General features: G+C 42.4%; 1 protein-coding gene across 5 annotated transcripts in view; it reads right to left on the reverse strand.

The window, feature by feature from the left end:
- The window catches only part of LOC144604351 (engulfment and cell motility protein 2), a 145,014-nt gene that overhangs the window by 79,546 nt on the left and 46,746 nt on the right, over window positions 1-18,722 (reverse strand). For all 5 annotated transcript variants that reach the window (XM_078418641.1, XM_078418639.1, XM_078418637.1 and 2 more), the window contains exon 2: window positions 5,715-5,871. In XM_078418641.1, coding sequence (XP_078274767.1) covers window positions 5,715-5,792 — 78 coding nt within the window. In that variant the 5' untranslated portion in view covers window positions 5,793-5,871. The remainder of the gene's footprint in view (window positions 1-5,714; window positions 5,872-18,722) is intronic.

An 18,722-nucleotide genomic window follows, 5' to 3' on the forward strand; every position in this document is an offset into this window, starting at 1 on the left:
CAAACCACACATTCCCCCCCCACCAAAATAACTTCAAATTTCACTTCCCGCATGCGATTTTGTTTATTCCCTACATTCATCCCTTTTCCCTACATCTTGCTCTTTCGTATAATATTAACAAAAACATGTTAGAAGCACTTAGAAAGTCGTTCCCTAGATGCTGCCTGACCAGCTGAGTGCTTCCAGTCCTTTGTTTCTGCTCAAGATTGATTGCACCATCTGCAGTCTTGAGTCTTCGATCACGTAAATGTTTTTATTTCAGATTTTTTAAACCTGCAGCTTTTTGCTCCCCCCACCCCTTCCCTTTTCAGTTTGCAGAACAGGAAACATTTAAAAGTGTGACAAAAGATGAAGTAAACATGCACAGTTGAATAGTGACACAGGAACAACTGGGGCAAAAGAAGGAGATGTACATGCAATACGCAGACAATAGAGGAACGCACAATAAGAGAGACCAACGGCTAATTCAAAATAACAATGAGGATATCTATGAGGAGCTCTAAAATTATACAAGAACATGCAGGAGTTAAATATTTTACATCAATTAAAGATTGGGGTGGGAACAGGACCTGCAATCTAGCTGGATTTTCAAAAGGTCCTTGATAAGGCATGGTATAATAGGTGAATGAATAATGTCAGATAACAAGCCAGTGGACAGTCTGCAGAAGGATAGCCAGGTGGCTTTAGAATGGAGAACAGCAACCATTCATAGCGGAAAGGTGTGAAGAGGGGGGGGGGGGGCAGTGGTGTTTCATGAGAGTCGGTGTTAGAACAACTGATGTCCACAATTTATACTAACGATTTATATCTGGATGAAATTTCTAAAGCTGCTGATGACGCCAAATTGGGTGAGAAGCTGAAAATTATAGAAGGGTATTAATAAGTTGCAGAACAGACCCCATAATTTAAAAATGAAGTTCAGCACAGATAAATACGAGATAGTGTATTTTGGTAGGAAGAAAGGTAATTTATTTGCAGAGGTTGACCCAGAGAAGAGTAAGGGGACAAAGGGAGTACAAAACCAATCACCAGAAGTTGCACTGCTGATTTGAAAGGCTGTAAAAGGAAGCAAATTCCGCATTCAGATTTACCTCTGGAGCAAAAGAACCCGAAAGTAGAGAAATTGTGCTAAACACAAATTCAAAACCTGGTCAGCTGGCAGATTACCACACACAGCTCCATTTACAATTTAAAAAAATAAATATGAAGGCAGTAGAGAGGGTCCAGAATTTTTTTACAAGGACAATAGAGGTAGGTGCAAGTATAAATATCGGGGAAAAATGAATATACTGGGTCCTTTTGGTCTTTCAAGAGGCTGAAAGTTTACCTGAACATTATGGAAGCTTTGTTCGACAGGAGAGAGAATGTTTTTCAAGTGGGGAAGGGGTGACTGAGGCCATCAATATAAATCCAGTCACCAAGAAATCCATAAGAAAATTAAGAGGAAACGCTTATCCAAAGCATGGCGGGAACATTGAACTCACTCCTACTGAGAATGGCTGAAGCAAATAGTATAAAAACACTTAAGGGTACAAATATGTTACCACAGAATATAGGATGATGCTGATAAAATTGACCGAGAAAACTGATACGAGTTTGAGCAAACAACGAGCACAAATGGCAAATCCCACATAATATATGAATTCGAAGCACTAGTTATTTTGCCCACTGCTTCCATTTATAGTTTCTCCTGGGGCCTTGTTGGGGGAGCTGCAATTGCGTGCAGCTTCTGAGCACATATCATGCATACAAGTGCAAAGTGTAGTTTGCGGAGGAAAGAAGTGGCTTTGCCTGGGGTTACCAAAGCATTTTATTACGAGAGTCTTCCCTTACATAATGCCTACGGTTTTTGGGAGGCTGATTGTTAGAGATCAGTTACTGGAGCTTGTCCACATTCTCATTATTGCTCCATCCTATGACAGTAAATTAACTACGGCGGTCTTTTATGATCTGACAGTTCTCATCCTTTTGATTCATATTCATAACTTCATTTAGTCTCATAGGCTGAAAAACCATGTTAGATTATCACTGCTAGAAAGCAAAATAAAAACTGTAGGCAGTGGAAATATAAAATAAAACAGAATGTTATAAATGCTATAGGTGGTCAGGCAACAGTTATGGTGAGCAAAAAAACAAAGTAAAATATTACAGTTACACTTGAAAGGCAGTGTGATTTGGCAACGAGTCAAGGGAGATGTAATATGTTGATTCAAAAGATGAGATATTGCTCAGACACCTGAGCACCAAACATAAGCTTCCAATGAACAACTTCTCCTTTAACGCAAGCAAAATCCAAGTGCTGGAGGAACTCAGTGGGTCAGGTATCTGCACAGGAAACAGACACACGGTTCAGGACATTCTTCAGCTCTTTTTGCTCAAGATTCCAGCAACTGCAGCTTCTTGTTCTCCTTTAACTCAACTTTCTTCTTCTAATTGAAAGGTGTAGCAATACGAACCTTTACAGGTTCAAACTATGCTAATTTCTGCCAGATATGCAGAGCAGTCAGACAGTTTTGTTCAGTCCCACTGAGGCAACCCACAATATTCACCCACCCTTTTTATTTTTTCCAGGACATCAGTCTTGGTGTTGCCTCTTTCTTTCAAAGGTTTCTCCACTTTTGTCCCCAACATTTATCCTGTGTGCCCTCGGATGCCGCTCTGAGCCCCATCACCGGCTGACAGTGGCCCAGCTAAACCTCGTCAGCTTAATCCCTATAAAACCCAGGCCTTCCAGCCACAGGGGAGAAAGGAGGGGTTGAGAGGAGCACGAGAGAAAGAGGAAGAAAAAATAGAGAAGGAGAGAAAGCAGGACACCACCCTGCTAGGTTCGAGGAAGGCTGAGCTGATGGGATAAACCCGAGACCACCAGTGCCACAGGGCAGTCAGGACTGAGCTGCCAGGAAGAAGCCCCAGACAGCCAATGCCTCTTCCTGCCTACAGACAATGAGGTACTGTGCCCACACTCAGAGGCAAAGACTGTGCCACCAGGATAAGCCAGAGACTGCCAACACTTCCTCCAAAGGCAAGAGTGAACTGCAGAGAGAAGCCAGAGATCACTACAACTCCTTCTTCTACACAGACTGAGCTCCTGGGACAAGTCAAGAGATTGTCAGCATCACCTCGTATGCTCCATGGCAACAAGAGACAGCACCCCCGTGCGGTCTTGGACTTCCTGGTCAATGTAAATAAAACATATCACAAGTTCATCCTATTGCAAGCAGAGATGTGGTCTTTGCCGAACCCAGCGTCATCCCCGATACCACACTCACTTTCATGGTCCATTTCCAACTCTTCCCTTCCTTTTCTTGACTTCATCTCCATTGCGGAGCACAGGTTGGTAACCAGTACCCATCACAAACCCACAGAACGCTATAGCAAACCTAATTGTACACCCACCAATCCTAAATCCTGCAAAATAATCCATTCCCACGTTTCCTATGGCTGCATTTCACCTATTCTGATGGATTAGAATAATCTAATTAGAATACTCTATGGATTACACCTTACAAATTAGTGCTTCCAAAAAGTTTTTTTGTTGCTAAAAATGGGTTCCCCTCAACCATACCTGCTCCATTCTACTCTCACTCCCTCTTCCCCTACCCAGAAGAACTGTGACCTGTTAATGAGGGACTGGGGCTATAGGTTTGTGCCTTTTATTTAAAAAAATCATATGACAACATTTGGGGACAAAAAAGATAATTACATTGAGAGCAAAGTGCAGGTATCTTAACACCACAGGGTACAAGCTATCCTTGAAGTACACAGTCATGGTGAGCAAAAGTTAAGCATGCATGGGAAGTCTTTGTTCAAATCTGAGACCAATAGATTTTTGGCACAGGAGAGTTAAGGGATATGGGGATTGCCAGAGCAGCAATGGTGCAGTGGACAAGTGAATTAATTGGCCAAGCAGATGCAAGGGCCCATCCAGGTTTGCTTTTTCCCAATCCTTAAAAATATAGCAGTAACAAAACAGGATTTCATTTTCATTTGACACCAAAGTCAATGGATGGTAACCAGCAGCACAAGCCCTAGATCAGGGTTTTGAAGCTAGTGCATCAGTTTGGCCGAATTATCCAACTCAGAGACTTGAAATAGAAATGTTGGTTTAAACCAAAGATAGACATAAAATGCTGGAGTAACTCATCAGGCCAGACAACATCTTTGGAGAAAATGCAGAGGTGACATTTCGGGTCGGGACTTTTCTTCAGACTGAAGTTACTCCAGCATTTTGTGTCTATCAGTGATTTGGAAACAAGCCTGAAGTCTTCCTACTCTGTCAACTCTTCACAGGTGGATGAGGATCATGAGAGCCAAATATCCTAGAATTAAAGGCAAATATAAAGAATACCATGATTTAGTTAGTCACCAGCACGTAATATAAATCAGCACAGTCGTATGTCCCAATTTGGCTTCAGGTTGTCATTAAAGTGAGTAGAATTAAAGAATGCGTTAAGAGAGGGGAAACTTCCATTTTTATGGAGTTTTTAAAAAGACATTGAAACATCTCAAAGCATGGCACAGGAGTGTAATCAGATGAAACAATTGGATAGATGGTCAGAACATTAATTCACACGTTTACATTTTTTAATTTAAAAAAAATCATCAAAGATTTTATGTCACATAGACATAGTGATGTTCCAGCAGGTGTGGGGATAACAAGAGTCCAATGTGTTGGTTTAACATTTTGCAGCCAAATATTCTGGTTGATAGCCTAATTAAGCTGTCAAATTAAGATTTGCATAATATGAAAGAAAGTCCCTTAACAGTAGTTGGCAAATGTACTGAGTGATAAGAGGTGTCATTCAACCAAGCTGCCAATTAGAAGCAATATTTGACCGAACAGAACTTTACAGCACAGAAAGTTACAGCTGCCCATCGCAGAGTCCCACATAGCACATCTCACCTAGGGGTGCAGTGCAGTCGGAGCTCGCTGGAGCGTCACTCCGGCACCTCCGTAAAAAAACCCCAAATAAACAGCAGGGAATTTTAACTAGCGGGGAATTTAACAGTAGCCGCTCCGGCATCAGTGATAGCTCCGGCACCTAAAAAATTAGCGCTGCAACACTGATCTCACCCATTGCACAATGGCACACATGGGGAACCAGCAAGAGATTTTGACGTTGATCTCATCCCAGTCAAGGAGGCTCTGTTCTCTGTCCTACATGTATTACAATACGCCCACATCTCTGTCTAACTCCCCCCCACCCCCCCACATCCAACATTCTCTCTCCTGCAACACCAATAATGTCCTCGTCTCAAAGCTCCACAGTGTGACTCTGGTTGTCCAACACTCCACCCTTGTACCTGCTCTGTCTGTAATGAAAAAGACAAAACGCTGGTTTAACTCAGGGGGTCAGGCATCATCTGCTGAGGGAACAAACACATGACATTATTGGGACCCTTCTTCAGATTGGCCCGCTGAGTTCGTATAGCCGTTTGTTTGCTTTTCCCCTCAAGGCTCCAGCATTTGCAGTATCTTGTATCTCTCTGTAATTACTCTGGTTTATCTCAGCAGCTCCACTGTGGAAATGTCCACAATAGTTTTTGACAAACAAGCAAAAAAAGTGCAGTTACTGAAAACCCAAAATAAGAACAGAAAATACTGGAAATATTCAACAGTTCAGGGAGCCCTTATGAAGATAGATGCCAGTGTTCTTTCCCCATGACACAGCTTCCAAATCACAGGATCTCTGCTCAGCATCACAGCCACTCACCTGGTCTATTTCGATCAGTTGGGCATTAGCTCCTGGCCATTCGATTGCCACCTTCACAATGTCTGCCGGGGGTGGCATTGGGAACAGACCGTCCAGCACCTCTTACACGGCAACTCAAAGAGACCGACCAGCATGGAGATACATTGGGAGCTCCAATCTGTGCAAAAATGATTTGGAATTAAAAATCTACCAAAATGAAGTACATTTTTCAACTGTTCACATCTTAATCACACCAAATCAGACGATCGCAGTTGTCTCCACATCGGCGGAGTTTGCAAACCTCAGCAGGGGTGCCGTAAAGAATCAACTGAATGCTCTCAGGCCACAATCCAGTTCTACCTGCATATTGATGTGGTATATTGATGTGGCCCACCCTATAAAACACCCACAGAGAAATTATTCACACTCGGCCAGGGTTACACTATAAAATCTTATAGCACAGAAGGCCATTCAGCCAATCGAGCCTGTGCCACACTTTCAAAATAGCCATCATTTTTAAATGGCCTCTCACTCCTGCTCTTCATTTAGAACAGTGTAATTTTACCTCATCAAGTGCATTTAGCCATCATCCAACTGTTCACGGCACTCCCGTCAGATCCCGCAAGACTGCAGAATTGCACGGAACAGGAATCACTGCTTTTAGGAATGATTGTGGAAGGATGGGTTGGGTGGGGGGGGGGGGGGGGGGGGAGATAGCAATCATGCCTCTGAAACAGCAGTTCAAGAGCAAATCAGGGGGAAATATCAACAGTAAATACAACCAACTCACTGATGCTACCTTCTGAAATTAATGGCGGTTTCAAACCAGTGGTTAAGACATGCATCAAATGAGCAAATTCCTAGGCCTCTACTTGCAATGAGGAGATTCAAGTATCAAAAGTGTTTATGAAAAACTTATGAAAAGGTATTAGAAAGGAAAAGGTTTGCAAGAAATAAAGATACTTGTGCTCCATGAATTTATTCACTGGGTTGAGTCATACACAAATCATGCCGAGAGCAATGTACAGGAATCAGACAGTCGCCCAATATATCAGGAGGGTTGACACAAACTGCTGGAGTAACTCAGTAGGACAGGCAGCATCTCTGGAGAGAAGGAATGGATGACGTTTTGGGTTGAGACCCTTCTTCAGAAGCGTTGGCAGTCTACACTTACAGGAATTGCCATTTACTTTTCCTAGATGATGGAAATCCCTCCCTGCTCAAATGATGTCTCCAGATTTGGTTTCCAGAACCTGCTAAGCTATCAAAAGAATGCCAGCACAAGGAAAAGCATAACCAGTTTTTTTTCAAAGACAACCAATACACTAGTAGTTATTATCTCTAACATGTGGTGAAAATAAACTTTAGCTCATGAACCATGGAGGATGATGATTCAATTTTTGAAATGGGGGGGGGACACTATGTTTAAACACCAAAATGTATAAAAATGGCCATTATTAAAATCTGACAATGTGCACTTTAACCACATTTTTTTCTATTGCAAATCTCAAATTGTGGAGTACAGAAGCAAATAAATAAACGATGGGTCTTTGTCCTAAACATTGAGGGCACTGTAGATACTAGCATTTATTAAAAGATGATTGATGCACTGTTTGAAACCCAAAGCACTAATTGAAAACAATGTTTGAAGTAATGCAATTCCAAGAGGAAGGAAGAGATTTATTTGTAAAATTCTAGTAATGTTGTATCCCTACGATGGAGTTTCAGGATCCTAAGCAGAGACAGGTTCATCAAATATTAAACTCACTGCAAATTTGCCGCGACTTATCACACTGTTCTCTGCTCTCCCCCTATCCACGCCATCCAACTACTTACAGATAGAAGACTGCATCTCCCAGGTTATGGAATCACTGACAAACTGTACTATGCCAAATGCTCCTCATTTCCAAATTTGCTGTATATTGTATTTTCAGAGCTTTATGGCAGATATAACTTAAATAGGTAGGGATACAGAAAATGAGAAAAGTGGAGTGTGCAAATCCCAGTACCAGGACCTGAAACAAACGTGCACTCAATTTAGCTTTTCAGCTGCACATCTGGCCATAGTAACTCTCACAACATACAAGCCAATATTTTTTTTAACCAAGATTAAAATGTGTGGAAAGGATAATGGAAGAACTTGATATTGAAATATTTAATAAATAGTCATTTAAAAACTGCATACGCCAGAAATATGAAAGAAAAAGTACTGGAAACATTCAGAAAATATTGATGAACGGCTGTTAACCCAAGACATTAACCCTGTTTTTCCACTCCAGAGGTGCTGCCTGACTTCTGAGTACTTCCAGCATTTTCTGTTTTAAGTTAATTAGTTCTTTTCTAAAACAATTCTTTCCTCTATTACCAACATTATGTTTTTAACCCCCAAGTTTAGTGCAAGCAAGCAAAGTCATGTTTATTTTCTATCCATTTCATGGTGCAAGTTTAGTGCAAGTTTAGTGCAAGCAAGCAAAGTCATGCTTATTTTCTATCCATTTCCTTTACAGCTCCGTGACATCTAACAAAAGGAGATTTGAATTTTCCCAAGTCTGTCAATTCCCTCCACAAATGCTGCCTGACCCGCCAAGTTCATCCAGCACATGTTTTTCCTTCAAGATTCCAGCACCTAGTGTTTCCTTTCATTTTTCACCTTTGGTGTGAAACTTTTCTTGGGACACTGCAATGATTCAATGGAAACCCTGCATGTTTGAGTGCATTAGGGTTGTGAAGTAGAGACTGGCATATCAGAGATCAAACCCCACATATCTCATTAAGACTCACTTAGAGTGGAACTCACTGTTTCTAAGTAGTCCAATCAAGAATGCACGAATGGAAGCTTGCATGATAAATATGAATGGTCATGCACACCTTGGTTAATTCACCTTGAGAGAGCTTATAGCTCTCATATCTTGAACTACATTTCTTAAATGAGTCTGTGTTTTTACAAGCACCCAGTTGACTCAGAAGTCATTCCACATTTCTGTGTCTTCAATGTAGTAGTCATTAGCTTTAAAGGATCCTTGCACTGCACCTGTAATTTAATTTAAAGTAATTTTGTGAAGCTCTTCACCATTTCAATTCAATTAGTGTTCAGAGCAACCACTGGTGCCATTGCTACAGGAACTATCTGCTGCAGAGCAGATATTCAGAATAAAGCTCCTATTTTTGTTACTTGGAAAACCCCCCACTATTTTTAGGCAAACAAACTTGCAGAATTTTCCACATGACAAAGATTACTTATATACTAACAGAAATCATGGGTGGTATTTAGAATTTCTAACCAGAATCATAGATCTGCTATTACACAGAAGGCCATCAGATTTAGAGTCTTTGTTGGTTTTGGTGACAGATAGAGTCAATTCCATTCTTTCACCAGTTTGTTGTAGCCCAAAAAGTCCCAATCCAAGTTCTTTTGAAAACCCTAACTGAACACGTTTTGAACAGCAAATCAGAACCACTCTTTGTCTGAAGAAGGGTCTCAACACAAAATGTTGCCCATTCCTTCTTCATTTTGTGCCACTCTTTGCATGAGGTTTTCCCCTCAAATTCCCACTATACCTTTATTTCTGAAGCTCAGGATCCCAATTACTTTCCCACCCGCAATCCCAACATTTGTTGCTACTTTCAAAGATTTACGCAGATGTACACTCTGATCTGATACATCTTTCAGAACCGTACCACTCAGACCATATTCCCTCTACTTGGTCTCTCAGCCAAAAATATAAGTTTCAAATTTTTCCGTTAATTGCCATCTGTCAACTCTGTAATAGTTTAGACTTTAGACATACAGCGCAGAAACAGGCCCTGCGGCCCAACGAGCCCATGCTAACTATTGATCACTGCGTACACTAACACTATCCTACACACTAGGGACAACATTTACCTAAGCTAATTAACCTACACACCTGTAGCTGCTTGGAGTGTGGGAGGTAACCAGAGCACCAAGAGAAAACCCACACGGTCACAGGGAGAACTCTGCAGTCAGCACCCGTAGTCAACTCAGGTCTCTGGCGCTACCATTACAGCACTGTGCCACCCTATAAAAATTATTTCGTTTACTTTGGAGATATAGCGTGGAAACAGGCTTTAACGCCCACCGACTCCACGTTGGCCATCTAAACATCAACCTTTTGAATACCTTCTCCTTTCCAGTTTTCACTCCATCCATTAATTTTGCCTTCCCTTCAGTTGAGTTACAAGCACTCAAGAGTACTTCAATACACTGATCAAGCGCACAGAATACTTCACCCTCATGCTCCTCCAAATCCAACTACAAATCGCTTTTATTGTCTTACAAAAATAGATTTGAATGAAATTGTCGTTACCATGCAGTCATAAACAATAAGGAGCACAAGACACACAATGACACAAGTTTAACACAGACAACCATCACAGTGATTCCTCCAGGAACACCCTCACTGTGATGGAAGGCAAAGAAAAGTCTTATCTCCTCCTCTATTCTTCTCCCGCGGTCAGGCAGTCAGACTGCTGCTTCGAGGCGATCGAGGCTCCCGACTTTTGAAACCCCCGCCGGGCGATGGAAGGTCCCATGGCCGAGCCGAGCAGGCCGATGAAGGACCTGAGCCCCCATCGGGCGATGGAAGGTGGCGCGGCCGAGCCACGCAGGGCGATGAAGGTCCTGCGAACGGGTCGATCGAGCCTTACGATTCGGGGCGGTCGAAGCTGCTACGGCTGGAGCTCCCGAAAGCCGGTTGCCAGCCAGGGACCTGCGAGCTCCTGATATTGCGATCCACAGGGCCCGCGGCCGAAGCCTCCGAAGGTGGAGATGGTAAGTCCGGGCCAACTCCACGGTGTTAGGCCGTAGCGCGAACGGAGATACGACATGGAAAAAGGTTGCATCTCCGTTGAGGAAGAGATTTAAAAAACAGGTTTCCCCCACCCCCCACATAAACACAGCTAAAAATAGGTCATTACATACATCTAAACGCTGACAATATACAAAGAAAGGAAAAAAAGACAGACTGCCAGTGAGCCACAGCCGCAGCCACTTCCTGAAACATCTGCACTTTATTCTGAAACATCTTGGTCTCTGGTCAGTCCCACCATTCTTTAGGACTGATCTGACTTGCCATGAACCGAATGTTAGGCTTCAGCAAATAACGTTGGTTTCCCTTCCCTTTTCTTCAAGCATCCCTTTACTAGAGTTGCTACAAAGTTGATACCAGTTGTCTCATTGACTGTTAAGAATCAAAGTTCCTCCCCAAAGTTGTGGGAATGCAGCACACGACAGTGTTTGCGTGGGAAAATGGACTGTGACCTTATCGATTAAACTAATTCAATTTTCAATGGCCACATAAATTCCGTTTTGGTTCCAATCTACTCCTTGTTACTCATATTTGGCTACTTTTCAGTTTTCCTCAGCCAGCACTGGCAATTCATTCACCCACCAGCAACAGGCCAATCACTGATCCGGCAGCAAAGGATATTAATCATCAGAAAATGTTCTGACATGAACAGTCCCCCTGACCCAAGACAACTGTGACAGTGGTCGAAACTCTTCTGCCATTGCATGTTAGATCTGCCAACTCGCCCTTGATCATGCATCATTAAGATTACAGACAAATACAAAACCTAGATTTGGTTTCCAGAACCTGCTCAGCTATCAAAAGGACGCCAGCACTAGGAAAAGCTTAACCAGGGTCTTTCAAAGACAACCAATATACTGCTAGTTATTGCCGCTAACAAGTGGTGAAAATAAACCTTTAGCTCATGAATCATGGAGGATGATGATTCAATTTTTGATCATTGTTATTTTAAAAAGCAGCTAATGTTAAACATGAGCAAATGACCTACTTCACAAGAGAACTCAATTAAAGGCGTGTTACTGTACAGATCTTCCTCAATTTTAGGGAGCTACAGCCAAAAATGAAAATGGCTATTGTTGTAAACTGCCAGCATCTCCATTAGCATCCATTGTTCAAGCTTACTGCAGATGCCAAAGGTGAATTCCTCAAAATCTAAAATAAAGAACAGAAAATGCCGGAGGTATCAGGTCAGGGAGAGGGAAAAGGAGTTAGCATTTCAGAGATTTGACCTTCTGAATTAACAGAACCATAACCCAAATTGCATTGTTAATATAAACTAGACCAAACTAGACCCGTTGGGCCCAAACCTCTCCTGCATTGGTGCAGCACCCTGTCCTCCCCCCCCTTCCCTCTCGCCTCAAACCCCCCCCCCCCCCCCTCCCTTCTTCCTCCGTGCAAATCTTCTCTGATCGACAAGTCTTCAACACCCACACTCAAATGGCACTGGACACACTCGTTATTCCCATCCCCTGTTCTGGCACTTAAAGCATGCTTGTTCTCTCAATTTTCCCCCTGATTTTGATGAAAGGTCATTGATTTGAAGATCCGCTCTGTTTCTCACTCCACCGACTTGCTGAATATTTTCATCATTTTCTGTGGATTTTCTTGAAAATAAAACCTAAGATTCTTAGTTTAGTTTAGTGGTACAGGGCAGAAACAGGCACATCGGCCCATCGAATCCACACCGGCCAGCGATCCCCACACATTAACACTATCCTACACTAGGGACATTTTTAAAACATTTATACTAAGCCAATTAACCTACAAACCTGTACGTCTTTGGAGTGTGTGAGGAAGCCAAAGTTCTCGGCCAAAGCCAAACCCATACAGGTCACGGGGAGAACGTACAAACTCCGTACAGACAGCACCCGTAGCCAGGATTGAACCTGGGTCTCTGGCGCTGTAAGGCTGCAACTTTACCACTGCGCCACCGTGTCGCCCTTGAAATCTAAAATAAAATTAGAACGTTTTGAATGTACTCAGGAGGACAAATGTGGAGTGAAAAACAGTGTTAACATTTCAGGCTGACAGGTCTTCATGATGTTATGCGACCTGCTGAGTCGTTCCAATATTTTCTGTGCTTATATATTGCATTTATTAACCTCTAGATTCCCTAAATTGCATAAGTTATTCTACATATAAATTGGAATAGTGATGAAACATAGCAGCTTATTTTACCAAAAATAGCAAAGAGAACAGGTATGGAAATGGCGAGGCATTAAACAAATATTTTGCATTTGTTTTCATACCAGAAAATAAATGAAACTAAAATAATGGAACAAAAATAAAAAGGAACCAGAGGACCCAATATCAAAGAAATTAAGAGAACCAAAACTCAACAACTTCCTGCAGTTGAGAATTCACAAACCAGGAGTCTAAAAAGAGTAGAAGTGGATGCACTAGATCCTGGAAATGTATAAATACAACACAGTTATTCACGTTCTGAAAGAGAGAACGCAAGCTCATGGATCATTATCATAGATCATAAGCTCGACAGCAGTTGTTGACAAAACGCTGGAATCCATCAATAAGGGCAGAGCGGCAGGTAGCTTGGAGTCGGCATAGTTTTGTGAAAGGATGGAAACGTTGGACAAAGTCAAAATAGTTTCTTGGGGAGATAACTGGCAGGGAAGATAAGACGCAAACCACAACGTTTCAAGGCATTTGACAGTGTACCAACCCAAATGGTTCTTGCGGGATATTGATGATTAAGGAAACATTGAAAAGGACAGGAAAACTGAAGATGGTGGAAATTTGAAATAAAACCAGAAAGTGCTGGAAACAGTCAGTTTGTAATACACATTCTTAGAGAGGGAACATGGTTCATTTTTCAGTTTTGATGAAGGTTCTTCCACCTAAAACATTAGCTGCATTCTTTTCAGTTGCTGCCTCACCTCCTGAATATCCCCAGCATTTTGTTTTTTATTAGGAAAACATTGTTCAGATAGAAAACAGTGGCAATTGAAGATGAGCGCCAGACCAGCTGAACCATGTCTTCTACTGGTCATCCATTAAGATGAAAGGCAAAAAAAGTGCGAGGTATCAAAGTTTGCTGATGATACAAAGCAAGGTGGAAAAAATAGCCAGTGCAAGAGATGATCTCACAGAGGTACAGAATTCCACAAGAGAAAACAAGGTTGTAACTAAGACACTGTGCCCTTCAGTTGGAAGATCACCAACTAGAGGACAGACGATCAGGGTAAAGGAGCTGACCATTTAGAACTCATGTCTTTTTAAATTTTTGTACATTTTTGGAATTCCTTGCCCTGGCCTGAAGGTTTGGAGATTCTCAGTGCCAAGTGCTGCTTGGTCCACAAAGATGAACACTTTGTCTCTTCTTTTGAAATAGTACCTCAAGGACTCTGATATCATCACAAAGGATCAAAGAGTGGCAATGTAGAGTTCCCTTGGTACTGCAATGAGCTGTCACACTGGACTGCATGCTTTGGTTTCCGGACCAAAATATTAGGTATTGAATACATGATCCTGCAAAACGGATACCATTGCATATCGGCTAGGAAGTATTTTCACGTGAAAATATAACAAGGAAACGCTGTCCGCTGTTACTTTCCACTTGTGCCACTTCACCACCAAATTTTTGTATCAAAGCAATCTTTGAAAGAAATCTCATGTCACATTCACACTATTCTCAAGTCCAGAATCTGTAGTCAAGGGGCCAAAAAGAGAAGTGAACTGAGACAGTATAAATTCAAGTAAGGAAAGTCAACCGCATGTGCTGTTTGACAGGAAATTAATAATTAATACTGTGGGAGCAGTGCGCCTTGGGAAGCAGGGACTGAAGACAGGAAGTGAAGTACTTCCTGAATAACACTTGAACAAACAATCGCTCAGCTGAAGGAGAGTGGACGAGCATTGGTTCCACCTTCCCGATGACCCCTTCCCACAACCCATCTGTCAGCTTGGAAAATAAAACTCTTACAAACAAACCTAGTGCCCCAAGATCCCAGACAGGCCAGCCTGCAGAGCTCCAAACATTTCATAAAACTTGCACAAAAAGCAGTTTGGAAGCCAGCCAGTTTAGGTGTTTTAGAGACTGTACTGGTTTAAATCTTTGAAATGCACAATTCAAAAGAAAGCAGACCACAGCACAGAAATGAAGGTTCCTGGAATCTTGGATTCCTGGAATTGCATGCAACTGTTTGAGATGCACCCACAGGGATTAAGAATGGAGGCAAAGATCCCGCCAAAGACAAATGTCAGCTGGATGTTTGACCACAGGCTTCATAGCCAAGTTGATGCATTTCTCACCTGATGTCAACAGATTTTCTGAACTAAAAATCCAGAGGGTTCTTTAGGGAATGGATGAATAGAGTGTTGACACAATGTGAAGAAGCTGGGATAAGAGTGGATATGGAGAGGATGTTTCCACTAGTGGGAGAGTCTAGGACCAGAGGTCATACCCTCAGAATTAAAGGACGTTCCGTTAGAAATGAGATGAGCAGGAATTTATTTTGTCAGAGGGTGGTTAATCTGTGGAATTCATTGCCACAGAAGGCTGTGGAGGACAAGTCGAATGATTTTTTTTCAAGGCAGAGACAAATAGGTTCTTGATTAGTACAGGTGTCAGGGGTGATGGGGAGAAGGCAGGAGAATGGGGTTAAGAGGGAAAGATAGATCAGCCATGATTGAATGGCGGAGTAGACATGATGGGCAGAATGGTCTAATTCGATTCTTACCACTTATGAACATGACCTCAGCAGTGACATTCCCAAGGTCAAACATCCATTTGAAGAACGGCTATAAGGCAAGGCTTTTGGAAATGCAAGTCCAACATTAGTTCATCACAGAACAAGCAAAAACGAATATGGACACCCGGGTATTATTCAGTATTTCTCAAAGCCCTGGAGCTACAGCTACGAATGAATATCAATTTAAACTAATAGAGTGATAGCTTAATGAATCGCGTACGATACAAAAGAGGATGCAATGATTTAAAGACACTGGGATTGCAAAGGTTATTACACAGGGTGTCTATTTGTGGCTGGAGGTTCCAAAATAAAACCTGGTTCCTGAAAATTGCCCTAACATTGAAAGAAAGTCTTTCCTGAACATGGGCTATCCCGCTTAAGAGAGAACTTTGCAAAATCTGGCTCGAGGTTTCAGTTGAGAGATTGAGAGATTTCAGTTGAATTGCCAACACATTGCTGGTAAATGGGATTAGTATAGATGGGCACTGATGGTCATCATAGACATGGTGATCAGTGCTGTATGATTCTAGGACAAGGCTGAATGTTTGGCAGCTACCCTCACGTCTCAATTGCAAAGTAGACAGTGATCCATCTTCACCTCCTCCCAAGGTCTCTGCGTCACAGAAGTCAGACTTTCAGACAATTCATTGCAATGCAATAGAGAAATGCCCAAGTGCTTTTGTTATAGCAAAAGAACAACACGCACCAAAACAACGCACACCAGAACTTCCCAAGCCATTCCAATACAGAACAACACTTGCATCAACTTGATAATATGAAAAATTGCCTTGTTCTATCCTGTTCAGAAAGCAGGACAAATGCAATGCAGCTAATTACCACCCTGAACACAATCAGTTGTCTTTTACAGTGTTAGTAAGTAGCCCTTGCACACCAGTAATCTCCTCATCGACAGTAACCAGAGAGTCAACTGACATCACTCAACTTTTCCTTTCCTGTTGTGAAAGTACAAATTTCCTCACTAGCAGTTAGTAAGGGAAGAACGGCCTACAGGGGAAAGTCCAAAAAATTATTTCCATTATCACCAGAATCAGAGTTTAGCAGCTTAGTACTGTAGATGCTCTTTGTTTTCAGTGCATCAGTCACTGAAAGGTAGCATGCAGGTACAGCAGACAGTGAAGAAAGCCAATGGAATGTTGGCCTTCATAACAAGAGGAGTTGAGTATAGGAGCAGAGGTCGTTCTGCAGTTGTACAGGGCCCTAGTGAGACTGCACCTGGAGTACTGTGTGCAGTTTTGGTCTCCAAATTTGAGGAAGGATATTCTTGCTATTGAGGGCGTGCAGCGTAGGTTTACTAAGTTAATTCCCGGAATGGCGGGACTGTCATATGTTGAAAGAGTGGAGCGACTAGGCTTGTACACACTGGAATTTAGATGAGAGGGGATCTTATCGAAACATATAAGATTATTAAGGGGTTGGACACGTTAGAGGCAGGAAACATGTTCCCAATGTTGGGGAGTCCAGAACAAGGGGCCACAGTTTAAGAATAAGGGGTAGGCCATTTAGAACTGAGATGAGGAAAAACTTTCTCAGTCAGAGAGTTGTGAATCTGTGGAATTCTCTGCCTCAGAAGGCAGTGGAGGCCAATTCTCTGAATGCATTCAAGAGAGAGCTAGATAGAGCTCTTAAGGATAGCGGAGTCAGGGGGTATGGGGAGAAGGCAAGAACGGGGTACCGATTGAGAATGATCATCCATGATCACACTGAATGGCGGTGCTGGCTCGAAGGGCCGAATGGCCTCCTCCTGCACCTATTGTCTATTGTCTATTGCATTGCCATTCTCCACCTTTCAGATTATTAGCAGCATAAATCTTATGCAGCTGTCAGAATAGCAGAACCACCAGACCTTGAAGGCAGTGACATGCAGCAAACCCACAGATTGTCAGATAACAATTCAACTTTGCTTCAGACACCACTGAGCAAACATTAACTGACCACAGATAGACACACAATGTTGGAGTAACTCAGCAGGACAGGCAGCATCTCTGGATAGAAGGCAGTCGAGATAGCTTCACAAAAGATAGACACAAAAAGCTGGAGTAACTCAGCGGGACAGGCTCTGGAGAGAAGGAATGGGTGACATTGCGGGTCGAGACTCTTCTTCAGACTAGATAGCTTTCTGCCCTGGGCCTCCTCCATTGTCAGGACAGAAAGCTATATAGACTACCTTCGATCCAGAAATGCTGCCTGTCCTGCTGAGTTACTCGAGAATTTTGTGTCTTTCTTCGGTTTAAATCAGCACCTGCAGTTCCTTCCTGCACATTAACTGACTACATGCAGCTCAGACTGTGTCAGAAATGCATGCCGCTGGCAGAGTCGATGCATTTCTTTCTCTCAATTTACATTAAGAACATTACTTTTGTAATTCCACAGGAAAACTACAGACATAGGAGATGCACTAACGGATCCAGTAATCCCTAGCCTGCCATCAAAAGGGAAAGTATTTGGTGCTTAATTAAGATGTTTGCAATGTGGTTCATAGATTTTTTTTCTACCCTCGCCTGCAAATTCAGTAAGTGAACAGAAAGGGAAAACAGCAAAGTTGATCTAAAAATATTAAACATTACATAAACCATCATCGAGATCTTTGCAGAGGTGCAATTTACCCTAGAGGAGCACACACAAGAAGCAAGATATCAAATTCAATAGCATGAGGATAGATAACAATAACAACCTCTTAGTACAACAGTAGGGAGTGACGCCACTATAATGAAGCTCAACAACCCATGTCGTGAACAAACTGATGTAGGCAAACGGGATATAATCATGACATCAAGTTTAAGAGCAGTGAAATCCGACAGCAATACAAAAGGTAGCGGTGCCAGAACACATACTTCTCACGGAACACTGCCAGACCAGTATCAAGCTAGGTTCTACTTTAACAGTGTATGCACCCACTCCTCCCAGACTCAACCTGAAGAAAAGCTACCGAATATTCCTCACAGTAGTGGAATCAATTCAGGACAATGGGATTTGCCATTTTGTGAGGCATATCATATCCCAAGAGTCTGATATGCTAGGTATATCCCTGGTGTGCCAGGCTTAACATCCAAACCATATGCTCTCTTTAATACCAATTATCTCGTCCTCGGAATCCACCATTACATTGGGAGAATCCCTGAATGGGCAGTGTAGGGGAAGGAAAGCATAATAGACAATAGGTGCAGGAGGAGGCCATTCAGCCCTTTGAGCCAGCACCGCCATTCAACATGATCATGGCTGACCATTCACAATCAGTACCCCGTTCCTGCCCTCTCCCCATACCCCCTGACTCCGCTATCATTAAGAGCTCTATCTAACTCTCTCTTGAAAGCATCCAGAGAATTGGCCTCCACTGCCTTCTGAGGCAGAGAATTCCACAGATTTACAACTGGGAAGAGAAGATTAAGAACACTAATCTCACAAGTGAGCAAATTTAGGTGGTTACAACAAAACACGCCATCAGTCCCAAATATGAAGCTCCAAAAAGAGTTGAA

This window comes from Rhinoraja longicauda, chromosome 22, assembly GCF_053455715.1.
Source record: "Rhinoraja longicauda isolate Sanriku21f chromosome 22, sRhiLon1.1, whole genome shotgun sequence".
Lineage (NCBI taxonomy): Eukaryota > Metazoa > Chordata > Chondrichthyes > Rajiformes > Arhynchobatidae > Rhinoraja > Rhinoraja longicauda.